This window comes from Phyllostomus hastatus, unplaced genomic scaffold, assembly GCF_019186645.2.
Source record: "Phyllostomus hastatus isolate PE091 unplaced genomic scaffold, TTU_PhHast_1.1 phas_scaffold_387, whole genome shotgun sequence".
Lineage (NCBI taxonomy): Eukaryota > Metazoa > Chordata > Mammalia > Chiroptera > Phyllostomidae > Phyllostomus > Phyllostomus hastatus.
The window spans coordinates 1,722,603-1,741,209 of NW_025334027.1; the positions used below are offsets into that span (position 1 = coordinate 1,722,603).

General features: G+C 42.7%; 1 protein-coding gene across 2 annotated transcripts in view; it reads left to right on the top strand.

Moving 5' to 3' along the window:
• The first annotated feature begins 1,947 nt into the window (after positions 1–1,947).
• CRKL (CRK like proto-oncogene, adaptor protein) overlaps positions 1,948–18,607 on the top strand; it is a 28,757-nt gene continuing 12,097 nt past the window's right edge. For both annotated transcript variants that reach the window (XM_045819820.1, XM_045819821.1), the window contains exons 1-2: positions 1,948–2,775; positions 15,420–15,885. In XM_045819820.1, the coding sequence (XP_045675776.1) occupies positions 2,465–2,775; positions 15,420–15,885 (777 nt within the window). In that variant the 5' untranslated portion in view covers positions 1,948–2,464. The remainder of the gene's footprint in view (positions 2,776–15,419; positions 15,886–18,607) is intronic.

Genomic DNA, 18,607 nt, shown 5'->3' on the forward strand with positions numbered 1-18,607 from the left:
TGACCAATGGTCAAACCTTCAACGTTTTGTGAATGGGATGATGCTCCAACAAACTGAGCTACCCAGCCAGGGCAGGTCTATGAATTTTTGCTGGAATTAGAAGCTGAATGTCCTGACTTGCCCTACTACACAGCATTTTGATGGCTTACCAATCAATGGTAAAGTTCTATTATTATTTTTTTCATCTCAGAGCCAAGACAGATTTTTCAGAACAGAACCAATCTAAACTATTGTTACTGAATACTTAATGGCCTTGGAAATTAGCTTGTGCTATATAATTAAGTTTTTAAGGGTTTTATTTATTTATTTTTAGAGAGAAAAGGGAGAGAGGGAGAGAAATATCAATATGTAGTTGCCTCTCACGTGGCCCCCACTGGGGACCCAGCCCACAACCCAGACATGTGCCCTCACTGGGAATTGAACGGGTAACCCTTTGGTTTGCACTTGGCTACACCAGCCAGGGCTAATTGATAATGTTTCTTAATTCAACCTAAAGTTATGGGGGGCAAAACAGTGTTTACATGTGAAATGTATACTGCAGATAAGTCATTTGGACAATAACTAATGTTTTGCGGCACAAGTAACATTACACTGCTTCATACACTTCCCATGCTGTCAGAAATTTAAACAAAAGCAAGATCTCCATTCCCACACAAATTTGCAACATACATTTTCTGAGCTCAAACTACAGTTCCAGCAGCATTTTCAGATCTTGATGGCAAGTGCAGTGGAACTTTTCATATATCAAAATCCACTTAACTGTGCAATTGAGGAACTTCCATCTAATCCTCAATTGAAGATAATTAATTTGCAATGTAACAAGTTAAAAGGCTTTTTCCAGACTTATGTACTTGTGTCCAGATCAATAAAGCAGAGATAGACACTTGAGTGGCATTTCCCAGATTGTTAGGTCCTTTGCCATATTTTTTTTAAAAATTGATTTAGAGGGAAAGAAACTGATTTGTTTCTTGCATGTGTCAATTAGGGATAGTACCCGCAACTTTGGTGTATCCAGACGAGGCTTCAACCCACTGTACCACCCGGCTAGGGCCTGGACCGGCTTGTCCGTCCAGTTCCTGGGGTGGCGCTACCAATAATCTGGCACCAGTAGCCGGAAGGTTTTTCTTGTCAGTCATTTGTTCAACAAATATTTGAGCACCAACTCAGGGCCACGCATCGTGCTAGGCCCAGAGGTGAACAAGACAGACAAGGTCCGCACTTCCTCAAAATGTACATTCTAGTCGGGGGTTAGGGAACAGAAAGGCTGGGAGGGCACGGCTGGAGCCGGCTACACAAGGGGGGAATGAAAGACTAACGGAGAAGTAGGCTGAGCCCCTAGCAGGGACGGCCACGCCCCAGAAGCGTCTGTGCATTATTCAGCGCCAGGAACGACCAGGCAGTGTTTCCTAGACCACTTAATCCTGTCAGTCCAACCTTCTCACCCTCAACTTGTGCCTGTTGGGTCACTTGGCCACTTCGGGTCGCTCAGCCTACCAGGACACCTCGGGTCAGGGTCACCTAGTCCCTATCTGCTGGCCGCCTCAGCTCCACGATCATCTCCTTCCTAAGCTACCTCAACCCATCCGGGACTGTCCCCTCGGCTGGCCAGGTCACCCCAGTACCACGCCTCCCTGGCCAGAGATTCGGCCTGCACGTTACGCTTTGTTCCCAGAGCAGGTTTTCGAAATGCCGCTCCCTCTCGGCTCCAGCTGTTTTCTTACCATCCGGGAGCGCCAGCGCCCCCGGCGGCGTACGCAGGGCCAAGAAGGGAGTGCCCGCTGCCTTCGACTCCTCCGCCTCCTCCCTGAACGCGGGAGCCGGAGCGAGCGGCGCAGGCCCGAACCGTCACGACCGCGCTCCTGATTGGCTGTGTCGCAAGACGTCAGGGGAGGGCCCCGACTGCCTCTGGGAGCCGGAGCCCGCGCGTGCGCAAACAGAGCGCGCTGAGCGGAGGGGGAGGTGGCCGGCAGCTTCTCCCGCGTCCGCCATTTTGTTGCTGTGGCTCTTGGGAACCGGCTAGGCAAAACCGCCCTGGAGGCGCGACGCTCCTTGGAGTTTGGTATTTGGTGTAGTAGCTGGGGTCGGTGCAGAGCCGTAGGGGCGCGGAACCGGTACGCTTCAGGCCAGGAGTGACTGGAGGCAGGCACTCCCGGTACGCGGGGCAGCCCGAGAACCCTGGGGCGGCCTCCGCTGCGGTTCGGCTTCGCCCGCCGCGACCTCGGGCTCTGCCCCGGGTTCCCTGAGCCGGCTCCTTCCGTGAGGCGGCCCCGGAGCAGGCGGGCTAAAGTGGAGGATGCTGTGGGGTCGGAGCCGAGAGGAAGGTGCTGGCTCGGCCCTCTAAGCACGTCTCGAAGTGTGCCGAGAGGCCCTTCTTCGGCCCCAAAGCCGTCTGCCGGGAATAGGTGTCCAGAGCAGGCGAGAGCAGCCGCCGCCCCGACCCGCCCCACAGCCTCGGCCCGACACCATGTCCTCCGCCAGGTTCGACTCCTCTGATCGCTCCTCTTGGTACATGGGGCCAGTGTCTCGTCAGGAGGCGCAGACCCGGCTCCAGGGCCAGCGCCACGGAATGTTTTTAGTCCGCGACTCCTCCACCTGCCCCGGGGACTATGTGCTGTCGGTGTCCGAGAATTCGCGGGTCTCCCACTACATCATCAACTCGCTGCCCAACCGCCGTTTTAAGATTGGGGATCAGGAGTTTGACCACTTGTCGACCCTGCTGGAGTTCTACAAGATTCACTACCTGGACACCACCACCCTAATCGAGCCCGCACCCAGGTACGCAAGCGCCCGCGGTCCCGGGGCGTGCTACCCACCCGACCAGAGAAGAGGGGATTGACAATGGCCGAGTTGGTGCATGGGGTCGATCCAAGAGTGTGTGTGTGTGTGGGTACGGGTGATTGATCTCATTTCCTCCTAGTGTAAACCGAATTACTTTCCAGAAAGCATTCCAAATGGAAGGCTAGCGTCAGGATCTGGGTCACTGTGCATGAGGGGATGCGTGTTCACGGCGGTTGCATAGTTAAAAATTAAAATGTACGGGTCTTTTTTTTTTGTCACGTTCACTATTTAGTTATGGTACTAAAGCAGGATTTTGTTGTTTGGTTTTTTTTTTTTTTAACCTTTTTTGGATTATAGACTTCTTTAAGAATCTGAGCATAGCCGTTGGCATCCTCCCCCAAAATGCACGTACACACCCGTTTGCACACCATTCAAGGTTCTTGAACGCCCTGCCTATCTCTGAACTCCAGATTAAGAACTCCTGTCCAGCAGCCTTTGGAACAGTCGACAAATGAAAATGCTTTAGCATTTAAGAGCAAAAGCCTGTAACTGAAATATCAGAACTGTATATATTAATACTTTGGTGCCAAGTTTGAAATAGCCAGACACCTATTATACATTAAATACAAAAATTTTAAAAGAGGGCACATTAGCTTTAGCGAGGATTTCCTTCTGAATTTTTATTTTATACTTTTACTCCAAGCTGGATCGTTAGTAAGCTAGCAACCCATTTGGTTATATTCCAAGGAAGAATAAGTCTAGAAATTTATTTGAATTGTCATTCAAATTTTTGAATGACAGTTTTTTTGAATTTTAGATGTACTTTTTGTTTTAAGTCTAATGACTTAATGTCTTTTAATTTTAATATCTGTTTGACACTGAGCATCAAGCATCCCCTTTTCCAAGTAAAATGCATTCTTTTATTGTTTTCCTTTGCTTTCATCGGTGTTTTATCAGTGTTTCTTAATTTAAATTAAGCCAAATTTGAGCTGAGGAAATTGCCTAAAATATTAAAAATAAAAGGCATTTTATTTGTTTCTTAAACATCTATTTTAAAAGGACAGGGTGTTAATACAGATTTTGGGGGGATGACATATTTGTCGTTTTAGAGATTTGCTGACAAGATATTACTATGAGCTTTAAACATTAAAAGCTACTATAGTTAATTAAGGAATACTCACTGGATGCCTGGTCTAAGTGTCGTGTCTGTGGAATAGAGAGAAGAAATAAAACTAATAGTATAATGGTTATAAGATTTAACTACTGAAGTAAATGGACTTTAAAAACTGGGAGAAAGTGATTATAAATCAAATACTATATAACAAAGACCTAGACACCAAGAATCTGGTGAAACTGCCAGGTCCTGAGGAAGCTACTAGTTGAATTCAACTTGGAGCACAATATAATTTCGATATAAAGTGTTGTAGAGCATCTTAGAACCTACTGTGGTGAGATTTTATAATATATTTTAGTAAATGACTTCCTTAACTTGGAAAGGTGAATTACATCATTAATTTCAGGCATTTCTTAAGCCAAGCAATGTGCAAGGCATTGTGCTGAGGCTGAGGTGACAGGTACTATAATACAGCTGTTCCAAATAGTAAATAAATGGCTTGAGCCCTGGCTGGTGTGGCTCAGTGGGTTGAATGTCGGCCTGCAAACCAAAAGGTTGCCTATTTGATTCCTAGTCAGGGCACATGCCTGGGTGCAGACCAGGTCCCCTGTTGGGGTTGTGCAGAGAGGCAACAGATGTATCTCTGGCACATTAAAAGTTTGTTCCCCCCCCCCCAAAAAAAAAGTCTAAAAAACAGATTCCCTTCTAGAGGGAGAAAAAGAAATATGCTGTAGTGGCTTCCTGCTACCCCTAAAAAGCAACTCCATATTTTCCATACACCATGTCTCACCAAATACCAAATCTATCTTTGATGTCTGTGCTTGCCTCCTTCCCCTCTTAACTCTAGTGCAGCCCCATTAGTCTGCTTACTCATTCCCTGGAAACCTTTGCTCAGGCTGCTGGCTCTTCTTAGACTGCCTAACTCCACCCACTCCTCACCTATTGAAAACCTACCTGTTGTTCCAGGCTTCTCATAAATAATAGGGCCTTTCCCTGACCCTCCCCCTCACTTTCAGCTTTGTTTCTCCTTCTCTGGCTTGCTATCTCTCAGAGGCCCTTCAGTCCTGGTTGAATTAGACCCCAACTGGATTTACTTTGTTGTACTGAGTCTTTGGATTGCCTCTCCCAAGCCTGAAATTTACAGATTTGGTTTGATGTGTTAATAGTCTTTATGGAAAACTAGAGGCTAGTAAAACCTTCGCCAGATGCAAAAAATGAGTGTAATGCTTCTTCTCACCCTAAACGGGATAAATTAAGTGGTTTAACTTTTTAGGTATCAAAACTAAGCTCCTTTAAAGGCATAATTACATGACCTATGGTCAGTAATTTTTTTGTTGTTGTTTATTGCTTAACAGGTCATAACTATGACTTCCTCAGAACTTAAGAGTCATTGCTTGTATTGTTCTAGTCTGATTTTTTTATTGAAATATTCCTTAGTGTTTGTTTTTTTGTTGGTTTTTTTTTTAACCTCACCCGAGGCCATGTTTATTGATTTTAGAGGGAGGGAAAGGGAGAAAGAAACATCAATCCGTTGCCTTCCGTACACACCCCTATTGGGGATCAAACCTGCAGTCTATGTATGTGCCCTGACCAGGAATCAAACCTTCAACCTTTTGGTGTATGGGATGATGCTCCAATCAACTGAGCCAACCGGCCAGGGCAGGAATATTTCTTAACTTCTAATTTTATATTTTCCTTTTTTTTTTTTAAGAAAGGGGGAAAAGGAGGGAGAGGACTTTAATTGGTTGTCTCTCATACGTGTCCCAACCTGGGACTGAACCGGCAACCCAGACATGTGCCCTGACCAGGACTTGAACTAGTGATCATTCACTTTGTGAGACGATGCCCAGCCTACTTAGCCACAGTGGTCAGGGCTAATTTTATATTTTCATTCAAATATTTACAAGAGAATTTTATCCCAGTGATAGGTATTGGAAAAGATGGGTGACACACATACTTTCTCCATTATGGAGCGCACTTGGTGCTGTGGAAGGAGTTTGAACTTGGGGCTGTTGCTGTAATCCAGGTGCAAAATAATGGTGAGTGATGGTGTGTGTCACAGGTTAGATAGACGTCATAGACAGCTGTGGCTTGGTGGAGGTAAAATTGATGCTGATGGGAGAGGGGAGTGATAGAAGAAGAAAAAGGAAGTGACAAAAATGACTTGGTATATTTATAACTTTGTCCTCTAGGTTTATCTTATTACTGTAATTGTTTTTTGTATTTGTCTGTGGTAAACTTAACCCCCAAAAGGTAGCATGTCACATGGCTTCCCCTGCCCCCAAGAGTACATTTATTAAACAAGTGAAACAGGAAAGGGCTTAGGACAGAAGAAGCAACAGGAGAGAGCCTATGCAGGGCTGCTTTGGCTCACTGGAAAGTCGGAGTAAAGGGGCCTTGGAATCAGGTTCAGGGGTTAGCCCAGGATGAGCTGCCACTGCCCATTGCTCCCCTGGTCGCCAGTCTCATGGGGACCCTTAGAGTTGAGTAGATGCATGCTTGAGAGGGAAGAAAGGCATGTGGGTGTGTCCCGTGCAGTGTGATGGCTTTTGTTGATTTTGAATGACCCTATTCCTTGTGCATATGGATGTAATTTTTCTATTACAAATTACACATCCTGTGGTGGTGGTTATAGTCAGTAGTAAGGTAAGCATTAGTGTTTTGTTTTGTTTTGTTTTTTTGTTTAATAGAGGCTATTTCCAGTTTAACAACAGAATGTTTCAGAAGGTTTCTGAGGGGTTTCTGTAGATATGAACTATATTTTCCCATGGTTTAGAAACTTGAAAGTGTGTTTTATTTTTAAAGATTTTGTTTATTTTTAGAGAGGGGGGAAGGGAAGGAGAAAGAGAGGGAGAGAAACATCAGTGTGTGGTTGCCTCTCGCATACCACCCCCTCCTGGGGACCAGGCCCTTGACCCAGGCATGTGCCTCAACTGGGAATCAAACCAGCAATCCTTTGCTTTACAGGCTCGCGCTCAATCCACTGAGCTACACCAGCCAGGGATTGAAAGTGTGTTTTGTGTAACTTGCTTTTCCGGTTCTAGCTTATGTATGAAGGCTAGGAGAAAAATAATGAGAAGTAAACATTTAAAAACTGAGGCAAGTTGACCCTCAGAGAAAATCTCCTTTCCTACTCAACAGACATTGCATATCGCATGTACCTAGTAATACAGAACTAACATTAAATCAACAGTCCCTGTCATGTTCTTGAGGAACTTACTGGTTACCAAGACTTTTTAAAGGCTACTTCCATGCAATCTAATGTGGTAAAGTATCTGTGGGAGAATCAGAAAAGCTTAACCTGAGTGCCCGGAGGAGGACCCTCAAACCTCTGAAGCGGAAAGGAAACTCCGCATGGACCAGAAGATACCACAGGCAGCAGGGTCACATTTCCCCCCCACATTCCCTGTTCTAAATATTTAATGGACCTCAAATCTGGACTTTGCTATTTAGGAGTAGGGATTACCAGTAATTTTGATTACCATAGGATTCAACACTGAATAAACCTTTGAGGGTCCTCTTACTGGTATTTTAAATCATCTAAATTCAGTTCAGATGAGATATAAGAACATTGTCATTATATCTGGAATAGAAGCTTGCCCAGTTAAGAGGTGTGCCCATGGCATGTGAAATACTGGTAGCCGTTTAATTTGTGACATATCTCTTGTTTGAGACTTGAATCCAGAGAATTTTTTACCTAAGAAAGGTAAAAAAATTTTCCTTTTGATCTGAATAGTTGGAGTAGATTATTTCTAAGGCTCCTTCAGGCTAAAATATTTCAGTTCTTTCTGATAAGTGAAAGGAGGCAGTGCTTATTAGTGGGAGTTCAGATTATCCTAGAGTCTGAGCTAAGATCCTAACAAATAAGGTGGGTGCCCAGGCATGTGGCAGCTAGCCTGGAATGATGGCTAAGAGTATGAGTGGAGCAGTGGTGAGGTAGAGCAACTTGGAAGGCAAATCAGGATTTCCTAGCCTGTATAACAGAATTAAACCAGGTTTAGGAAATTGAAATGGCAACGCTTTTGCATTTTCAGAAGAAAAAAAGTATAGAAATTGGAATGGGAAATGCTACCCTGTGTCTTTGGCATTTTAATTTTATTAGCGGGAATTTCAATGTATATAGGCCTACTCTACACCAAAGCCCAGTACTAGGTTCAAGGTGTATAGTGGGAATAAACCATGGTTTTAGCCTTTGAGAAGCTCAGTATATTGAACAAATTAAAATATAATACCATGGGAGTTTAAAAGCAAGTATGATCAAATAAAGGGTTAGAAAAGACTTGATAGAGAAGGTACTCTTTCATACTTGACTCTCGAAGAATGAGAACAAGTGTGTGTGGTAAAAGAAGTGGTAGCAGTGCTTGCTGGGAAAGGCACGGAGTGTAATTAATGTGAGTGGTGGGAAGTAAGCTAGGAAGGAAGAATAAAGCAGAACCAAAATACGTAAGCCTATCTCCCACAAAATCTGTCAACTTTAAAGAGTGCTTTTAGTCTTTAGCTTTTATTGTAGTTTTTAAAATCCCCACCCCAGATACATTGATTTTAGAGAGAGAGAAACATCGATTGGTGCCCCATACATACCCAGGCTGGGGACCAAACTGACGCAACCTACGTATGTGCCCTGACAGGGAATCAAACCTTTGCCCTTTGGGTGCACGGGACAATGCTCCAACCAACCAAGCCACACTGGCCAGGGCTTTTTGAGCATTTTGAGAAGATGAAACTAAGATCAAATGCTTTGGGAATATGAAATGGAAACTGACAGTCCTCCTTGGGCAGTTGCATATAGAAGGTGAGGGGAGAGGTTTGCCTTCAGGGATGGATGATTGAAAGATATCTTTAATTGAGAGAGTAGAAGAGAAAGGGTCAGGGTGAGAGGATGATTTGTTTCAACTGGGAAGCCAGGTGATGTTTGGCAGTCTGATGGGTTTGTTACTAAGAGAGTTGCCAGCTAAATTTATAGATTTGGGAGTCTAAGCTTAGATGGAAACCCCAGGATAAGCTGAATGGGAATAAGCAGAGGAAGAGAAGCTGTGGAAGGAGGTGAAGAAGCATAGAAGCAGAACCATTAGTGATAGTATGAATGTCCGGGGATAGAAGGGAGAGGTCCTCAGTGTCCAATGACACTGAGTATTAAGAAGGGTTATATAAAGCAGTTTTACTAGAGGGGTACTTAGCCAGTCTTCCAGGAATTCTTTTACTATCTTTTTTTGTCTTTCAACTCTTTATTGTGAAATATTTCATACATTTAAGAGAGTGTATGTATATGTGTGTATAATCAGAAAAATCTTCAATAGTATTCATGTACCCCTTTTATTCTTTTAAAAGACTTATTTATTTATTTTTAGAGAGAGGAGAGGGGGAGAAACATCAGTATACAAGAGAAACATCATCAGTTGGCTGCCTCTTGCATGCCCCAACTGGGGACCTGGCCTGCAACCCAGGGATGTGCCTTGTCCGGGGAATCCAGTCAGCGACCTTCCTGCTCTCAGGCTGGTGCTCAATCCACTGAGCCACACCAGCCAGGTTATTTACTTATTTTTAGAGAGAGGGAAAGGGAGAGAGAAACATCGATCAGTTGCTTCTCTCAAACCCTGAACTGGGGACCTGCCCTGAACTCAGGCATGTGCCCTGACCAGGAATCAAACCAGCGACCTTTCGGATTGTAGGCTGGTGCCCAATCCACTGAGCCACACCAGCCAGGGCCTTTACCCCCTTTTAAAAACTAGAACTTTACCTGACTGGCGTAGCTCAGTGGATTGAGCGCGGGCTGGGAACCAAAGTGTCCCAGGTTCGATTCCCAGCCAGGGTACATTCCTGGGTTGCAGGCCATAACACCCAGCAACCGCACATTGATGTCTCTCTCTCTCTCTCTCTCTCTCTCTCTCTCTCTCTCTCTCTCTCTCTCTCCCCTCCCTCCCCCCCCCCTTCCCTCCCTAAAAATAAAATAAATAAATAAAATCTTTAAAAAAAAAAAAAAAACCTAGAACTTTACCAGTACCCTTGAAACTTTCCCACCAGAGGTTGATCATATTGCTCTTCAGTATGAATGAGGACATTTTAAGCTTAGAAGGTATTAACACTCAAATTTAAAGGAAACGTTTTATCTATGGTTAATACATGAAGCTGAGAATGCTTTTAACCAGCAATTTTCAACTGGTGTGCTGCAAGAATTTTTAAAACATGAAGTACCTGACTATTTAGTTAGGGGCACTGACCTCTTTCTCTTAGATTGTCAAATTTAAAAAATGACAATAGCCAACACAATAATAGCTGTCCAACGTGAAATAAATTTTTTGTCAGATTGGCAAAAACTATATTTTGGGGTGTACCCTAGGGTTTTAATGATTAGTTTATGTGTGTCACAAGATGAAAAGGGTTGAAAATCACTGCTTTTAACCAAAAGAAGAGGAAGGTTTATTGTCATTAGACAAGAAAAGCTAGTTACCAGGGAGTCCTCCAGGACCTTGCTACTCAAAGTGTGTCATGGACTATAGGCATAAGAGAGGGGAAGCTTGGGTTCGGTATGTGTGAATGGGCTTAGAAAATTCTCTCTGTGTAAACTTGAAAGAGGAGTCGATGGATGCTACTTACAGTCTTGATCAAAACTGGGAAGTAGTTGAGAAATGATTAATTGTTCTGATTTTATGTCTTCGGGTGGGCTGTGGGACCTAAAAGGCAAGTATATCTGACCTTGCATCATCACAGTTTCATCTACAGTGGAAATAATGTGTAATTTGCAGGAGGTTTTGATGAATAAATAAGTTTGAGACTAGGGTGGAAGACTTCAGTGTCAGGGAGGAGGCTGGGAGATTGATTTGATGTCAAATTGAAGGATATCTGCACATGTAGTGAAACAGGAAATGAGCTCCAAGGTCACTGTATCAATGTAGTAGTACAGAAAGTATAAGCTGTCTTCCATCTTTATGAAATTTATGCATACATACATTCCCTCGCCAAGGAAGTATTGAAAGTTGGAAGATACTTCCTCCCTCCTGTAACACAAGAATCTGGACCAGGAATCAGCAAACTTTCAGTGTAGGACAATACAAGCTTCTGTTACAGCTACTCAGCTATGCCCTTACAGTACAAAAGCAGTCCTAGATAATATGAAAACGAATGGGCCCTGGCTGTTGTGGCTCGGTGAATTGAGTGTTGGTCTGCGAACCAAAGGGTTTGATTCCCAGTCGGGGCACGTGCCTGGGTTACCGGCCAGGTCCTCCAGTTCGGGGTGTGTGAGAGGCAACCACACATTAATGTTTCTCTCATTCTCTTTTTCCCTCCCTTCCCATCTCTCTAAAAATAAATAAGTATTTTTTAAAAGGAAACGAACGGACTTATGTTCTAATAAAATTTTACTTATGAAACCATGCAGTAGGAATAAAGGTCTACATACCATAGTTTGCAGACCAGTAGGCTAGACTCCAGATAGTTTTTGTATAGTGTACTGTAGCTAAGAATGGTTCTTAAACTTTTAAAGGTTTGTATATATAAAAAATGTGTATACAACAAACACCGTAAGTAGCCCACAAAGCCTCAAACGTATATCAACCCTTTATACAGAAATTTGCCAACCTCTGGAGGCTGGAACCAGCAGTATGTTCTGTGAGCTGTGGGGAAGCTGAGAAAGGGAGCTTTTGAACCTTTGGGCCTTTAGTCTTGTTTCTGAAACAGAACCAAAATATGTATGCCTATCTTCCACAAAATCCATCAGCTTTAAAGAATACTATCTTCAGCTTTTTGTGCATTATCTCCTCACTGATTCTGATCCTAAGCAATTCACTCCTTCGTTTGAGTGCTCTTTGACCCTGCCAACTTCTATCATGACATACATCAATTGCACTTAGATCTCTCACTTGTCTTCTAGTCTCTTCCTCCACTAAATTAGCAGTCTTTTGAGAGCAGGAACTTGGTTTTAATTCAGTTTGTCTCCCATATAGTAAGCCAGTAGATATCTGGGTAAATGGATTTCATTAGGGTTAATTCCCACTGAAGCTGTAATAGTGTTCTCACAATCTGCATTGTAGTATTCTAGAACTCCTTTTAATTTTTTACTATACAAACAGTAAAATACTCTTGGAAGGGTCTGATATGCAACCGATTATGCTCTTAGTAAAGCATCTGAAATTTATGTAGTACTACTCAAACTTTTTACAAAATCGTCATGGTCCTTTAAATAGGAACAGAGGTATACTTTAAAGCGGTGGGGGGGTAATTGGATGCTCCATGCCTGGTCAGGAACTGTTGTGAATGTTTTACATACATTATGACATTCTTTTTTCTTTTTTGTTTTTAGTTGAATTTATTGGGGTGATGTTGGTTAATAAAAGTATATAGGCTTCAAGTATACAATTCTATAATAAATTATCTGTATATTGTATTGTGTGTTTACATGACATTAATTCTTATACACCTGAAAGGTGAAGGTTTAATTCATGAGGCTGACTAGCTTAGAGGTTATCAGTGATAACTCTAGAACTAGACTACCTGAGTGCATATCTAATCCCTGCTTTGGCTTCCCTGTCTGTAAAATGCAGATAATAACAACATCTACTTCACCAGCTTGGTGTGAGAATATAGCAGTTTTATTTATTAATTTTTTTTATTATTTTTTTTAAGATTTAGGGAGAGGGAGAAAGGGAGAAAAACAACGATGCATGAGAGAAACATCAACCATCAACTGGTCGCTTCTCACACACCCCCATACAGAGGTCCAGCCTGCAGCCCAGGCATGTGCCCCGACTGGGAATTGAACTGGCAGTCTTTTGGTTCACAATCTAGCACCCAGCCCACTGAGCCACAGCAGCCAGGGCTTTTTTTTTTTTTTTAGCCTCCCTGGAGGATGTTTTAAATTGATTTTAGAGAGAGAGGAAGGAGGGAAGAGAGAGAGAAAAACATTGATCTAAAAGAGAAACATCAAGCTTGGTTGTCTCTAGTATGCCCCCGACCAGGGATCAAACCTGTAGGTATGTGCTCTGACCTGAGAATCAAACCTGCAACCTATTTTTGGTATAAGGGACAGTGCTGCAACCAAGTGAGCCACCCAGCCAGGGCAGGATTAAGCCATTTAATGTCTACAAAAAGACTGTAAATAATGCCTGGCATAGGACAACTTTTGTCCTGGCCGGTAGCTCAGTAGGTCAGAGCAAAATCCCAATAGGCCAAGGTGGCAGCCTATCAGGTTCCATCCCCCGTCAGAGTACATACGTGAAGCAACCAGTGAACGCATGAATAAGTAGAACATCAAAATTGACATTTCTCTTCCTCTTTCTCTCTCCCCTTCCCACCTTCCTCTCTCTCTAGAAATCAATATTAAAGAAATGTTTATAAAGAGAAAAAGTCTGCCCTGACCAGCATGGCTCAGTTGGTTGGGTGTCATCCCACAAAGCAAAAGGTCACAGGTTTGATTCCCAGTCAGGCTGCTTGCTTGGGTTGCGAGATCTGTCCCCTGATGGGGTGTATACAAGAGGCAACCAATCGATGTCTGTCTGCCTGTCTCTCTCTCTCTCTCTCTCTCTCTCTCTCTCTCTCTCTCTCTCTCTCTCTCTCTCTCCCCCCCCCCACCTCCCTCACCCCCCCCCCTCTCCCTCCCTCTTTCCCTCTCTCCCCCTCCTTCCCCTCTCTCTAAAAATAAATGAAATCTTTTTAAAAAAATAAAGGTGAAGCCCTGGCTGGCATAACTCAGTGGATTGAGCATGGGCTGCGAACCAAAGTGTTGCAGGTTCGATTCCCAGTCAGAGTACATACCTGGGTTGCAGGCCATGACCCCCAGCAACCGCACGTTGATGTTTCTCTCTCTCTCTCCCTTCTCCCTCCTTTCCCTCTCTAAAAATAAATAAATAAAATCTTTTAAAAAATTAAAAATAAATAAAAAATAAAGGTGAAAGTTTTGCCAAATTATGAAGACTGTCTTTTGGGAAGTAGTGTGGCACATATGTACCAAGAGCCATGAAAATCTTCCTGTTCTTTAATCTGGAAATCGAGGCTTTACCAAAAAATCTAACATAAGGAAAATATGGTTAAAAAGTTTGTGGCATGAATGATTAAATAGGAAGAAAGAAAAACTAAATATCCGGGAAAACGGGAATGCTTCATTGCAGCAGACTCCCAGAATGAAATGTTACCCTGATGAGAAAGTCATCAGGAAGAAGACCAGCAATGTGGGAGAATGCCTGTGGTGTGGTATTAGGACCCCAAAAAACCCTGCAGCGGGCATATCTAGGGCTCGTTTTAAAGGAAAGCCATAAGCTGGGCTGGTGGGAGGGGAGAGGGGAAGGAGAATTGTAGCTTCATTAGGGCATGAACTATGGGATTTTTTTTTATCTTCTATTTTCCTTTTTTTGGTTGAATGCTATAATTTGACACTTTTTATAAAGCAAACTTTTTTTTTTAAATGTTTCGACATAGAGCGTGTTGTTATGAAATAACTTCTTAGATCATTGGTGGAGGAATAAAGCAAGAGAATGGCTGTGAGCTAATTGGAAACCATAGTCAGTGGAAGTACCCTGGCATACTCCCTCAGGGCTAGTCTAGAACCTGGCTCTGGTGAATGGTCCTGCAGGCAAAGTCATCTCCTAAAGATGGGCAGACTCTTTGTGTGAAGCCCAGGGTTTGTTACTCTGGCATACATTGTGTGCTTCAGAGCTTTAGAAAAGTTATGGGGGTGTGGGGCAGGTAATGGTAAAATAGTTTCTTCAAAACCTCAGCTTTGTTTGCAGCTTGTCAGAACATTTCTTAGGTTCTGAGAGAGACCGAGAGAGACTTCTGTTTCTTTTGCAGAAGGGGCATTATGGATGGGATGTTGCTGGAGAGCAGGGGTCTTTGCTTGTGTAATTGTGTCTGGGAGTGCAGTTACACATTGTGCAAGTCAAATACAAGTTGAATCTGTAAGCACAGCAGAGAGGTATGGTGGTGTCTGTAGACTAATTGCCTAGATGGAGCACTCTTGCCCTGTGAGTTTTATAGTGAAAACTTTTCGCATGCTTTCACTTGGATGTTCAAATGATGATTCCCATACAAGATGCAGTGTGAGGTTTTTTAAATTTGGAAAGCATATAAACCCTTTTCTGGTTTTTATATTGTGAAGGACACAGAGACAAAGGTCTTTGTCATCTTCTCTGTGGGTGTCCAGGAAAGTGTGCAGGATGCGTGCCATAGATTAGAACCACGAGGAAGAGTGCCTGGTGGTTGTGACAGGGTCCTTAAGGGAGACAACTACTGAACTTGAGATTTTTAAAATAGATTCACACCAGATATCTCTGTGTAAACAAAAGATTCCTGTAAAATAGAGGTATGGGGTGTGTGTGTGTGTGCGCACGCGCACACTTGGCATGTGATTTTAAAAGATATATTCAGGTTATTCTGTTATGATGCAAGTAATAGTAAAACACTGCGACAGAACCTTCCTAACTACTGAGAATTTAGAGAGAAAGATAATTTATGATAGATAATAGTTTATTTAAAAGTTTGACCAACACTGGTATAGGGTAAGATTTTTCTTTTAAAATAATTTTCTGTCTTTCTTAAGGTATCCAAGCCCACCAATGGGATCTGTATCAGCACCCAACCTGCCTACAGCAGAAGAAAATCTGGAATATGTACGGACTCTGTATGATTTTCCTGGGAATGATGCTGAAGACCTACCCTTTAAAAAAGGTGAGATCCTGGTGATAATAGAGAAGCCTGAAGAACAATGGTGGAGTGCCCGGAACAAGGACGGCCGGGTTGGCATGATTCCTGTCCCTTATGTTGAAAAGCTTGTGAGATCCTCACCACATGGAAAGCATGGAAATAGGAATTCCAACAGTTACGGGATCCCAGAACCTGCTCATGCGTATGCTCAACCTCAGACCACAACTCCTCTACCTGCGGTTTCCAGTACTCCTGGGGCAGCAATCAACCCTTTGCCATCCACACAGAATGGACCTGTCTTTGCAAAAGCCATCCAGAAAAGAGTACCCTGTGCATATGACAAGACTGCCTTGGCATTAGAGGTAAAATCTATGGCTGTTTTGGGGGATTAACATTCAGTTTTTATCTTTAGTTTTTTAACTTTGTTTCTGCAAAGTTATATTCACGGGAATAAGGGAACCAGATGATTTTGGAAGATCTGTGAATGTTTCTCATGATTCTTTTGTCCTTTCCTATTCCTTGTTTCTTCCAAGTTCCAATAAGGAAAGATGATGGTTAAGACCCATGACCTAGAAATGACATCAGTAGATAGACATACACACAGCCACTTTCACCTTTCCATATTTCTAATGTTGTGGTCTGTTGAGTTGAGGGGAAATATGAACAAATGTTTTAGGATTCTGTTCAGCCAGGCAGAGGAATAATTTTTAAAATGTTAAGAGATTTTTGTAAATTACAATAGAATGAAGTAAGAGCTTGAACTTTTTTTTGAGAGGGAGACAACAATTTGTTGTCCACTTATTTATGCATTCATAGGTTAATTCCTGTGTGCGGACCGAACCCACAACCTTGGTGTCTCAGGACTGCTCTAAACAACTGAAATACCTGGCCTGGGCCTAGAACTTGAACATTTTAATTGCCAAGTCATGTTCTTCTAACTAAAAAGAGTCTTGCAAAGCTTAGCATATTACTGTAGCTTGCGGAAGTACAAAAAAGTTCTTAAGACCAATGTTGATGAGCCTGTTGGGGGGGGGGTGGTAAAGCTTCAATACCACAGTTTCTACCAGAAGGTAGAAAGAAGTTTGATGAGACATCTGATTAAGCCCAGAGTGACCACATATGAGCACAGACCCAGTGGCAGTCCTGGGGAGAGAACGAACAGGAGACTCGGACAAATTAAGTCGATTTTAAAAACTCATATTTTTAGAATAGTCCTGTATATTTTTTTAGTGAGTTATAAAAGGCCTACAGTGAGGTAGGCCCCAAATAGTATTGTATCAGAACATGGAATTTGGTACCACAAATCTTACCTCTCATTTCTTGATAACTGAAAATGCTTTGTGAACCACAAACTGCAGTGTATCATTATAATATGATTACAGTTGAATACTTTTTCTTAATATTATCAAATTGCATATACATTAGAGAAACAGAGTTAACTTATGATTGTTCACTGTGTATTTACCTCAAGATCAAAGCAGGGCAGGGTGAGGAGACAGCCTAGGTTCACGGTAGAAGGATGAAGTAATGGAACCTGTTGCTTCAAAAAATCAAAATTTAACTTTCAAAACATTCTGCCCACAGTTAAAAATTAGCTGTAATTTGTTTTGTTTATATTTTTCCTTTGGTTATTCTCTGTATTCTCTGAGCCAGGAGTCACGTGTGAACTACACCTTAAGGTCTGTTTCAGAGTCCATGATTACTCCTCCCTTTCATGCTGTCTGTAAGGAAAAAATGAGGCTTCGGGCAGGGACTAGGGTCTGGATAGGACCCCAGGTGCTTTTATACTTCCCAGTGGAAGACTAGGAGGGAAAAAACAGAGGAAGCTGCCTCCATAGATCGAGTCTGGCTTGAGTAGACCTTCTGGTTTTCTCAGCCCCATACAGACCTGCCCCTGCACAGCACACACATCTGGACCAGGCTGCTCCTTACTTCTCAACACCCTAAAATAACTTGGTGTGTCCTGGGCTCTTCATACCTTCTAGTTTGTGTAGTGATTTCTGCCTTCTAAGTCATTTTCACATCTGTCATTGCATCATACCAGTTGGGAGCTAGGATTCAGAGAGTGGGTGTAATTTGCATATATTGGGCAGCTGATTTTTGGCACATCAAGGTGAGAACCTTGGGGGTTGTGACTCCCAATCGGGGTTGAGACCCTGAAGAAAGCCAGAAATTGGGTTCCTACCTGAGTTAGTGTTTAAAGCCTCACTCCATTTAGGACGCCTGCCTGTTGACCTCTGGCTTGAAGAGATGCAGTTTAGAAACCCATATCTCTGGTGCATTCTTGAAGTGTGCATAGGAGGTTATAGAGAGAAAGATTAGCGGGTACCATAGAGGGGATCACTTAATTTGGTGAGTAGATACATGGGTAGGTGCCTTTGACCAGAATGAAGAGAACGCCTTTCTGGTTAATGACGTATATTTTAAGGTAACCTATATTCTTGGCCATTACATAGCTCTCCTAGACTCTCAGATCATGACGCTAACCCAGCCTTCTAAACCTTGTCAAAGTCTGACTTTGGTGCTTCACAGAGAGAGTGTCAGTGGGACCCAAGAAATACACCTTTGCCAAATTCTCCTTAATGGTATTTCTCATTTTGTATGTTTAAATGAGACTTTCAGCTATAGCATAACTGAATATTTCTATGAATTGTGTTATCTTCTAAAAGTTAGTGGTCTAACCTATCTGATCTCGTTAAAAACAACTCTCTTGGGACAATTGCAATTAGGTTACCAGAATAAACGTATTAAAATTAAAATGAGAAAGATGAGACAAATAGGACAAAATGTGCCAGTAATTGAAACTTCATATTTCCCTTGATAGTATTACAAAGAATGATGATAGTTTAGGTGAACTTTATTTCTCAAATTATTTCACTTTTTTTCCTCATAAAACTTGATTTTCAAGAGAATGTTCATGCAGGTAAAGAGATGTTTTTAAACAGGTCTATGTTTAGCCATTTTCCTCTCTTGTTCACCTTTTTTCAAGAAGTGAGTTGATCCTTGGGGCTTGGTTTGAAAGGGAACAGTTGCTGCTCGTGTGAGGTGGATCATGCTGGGTGTCCCTACTCCTTGAAAACAGCT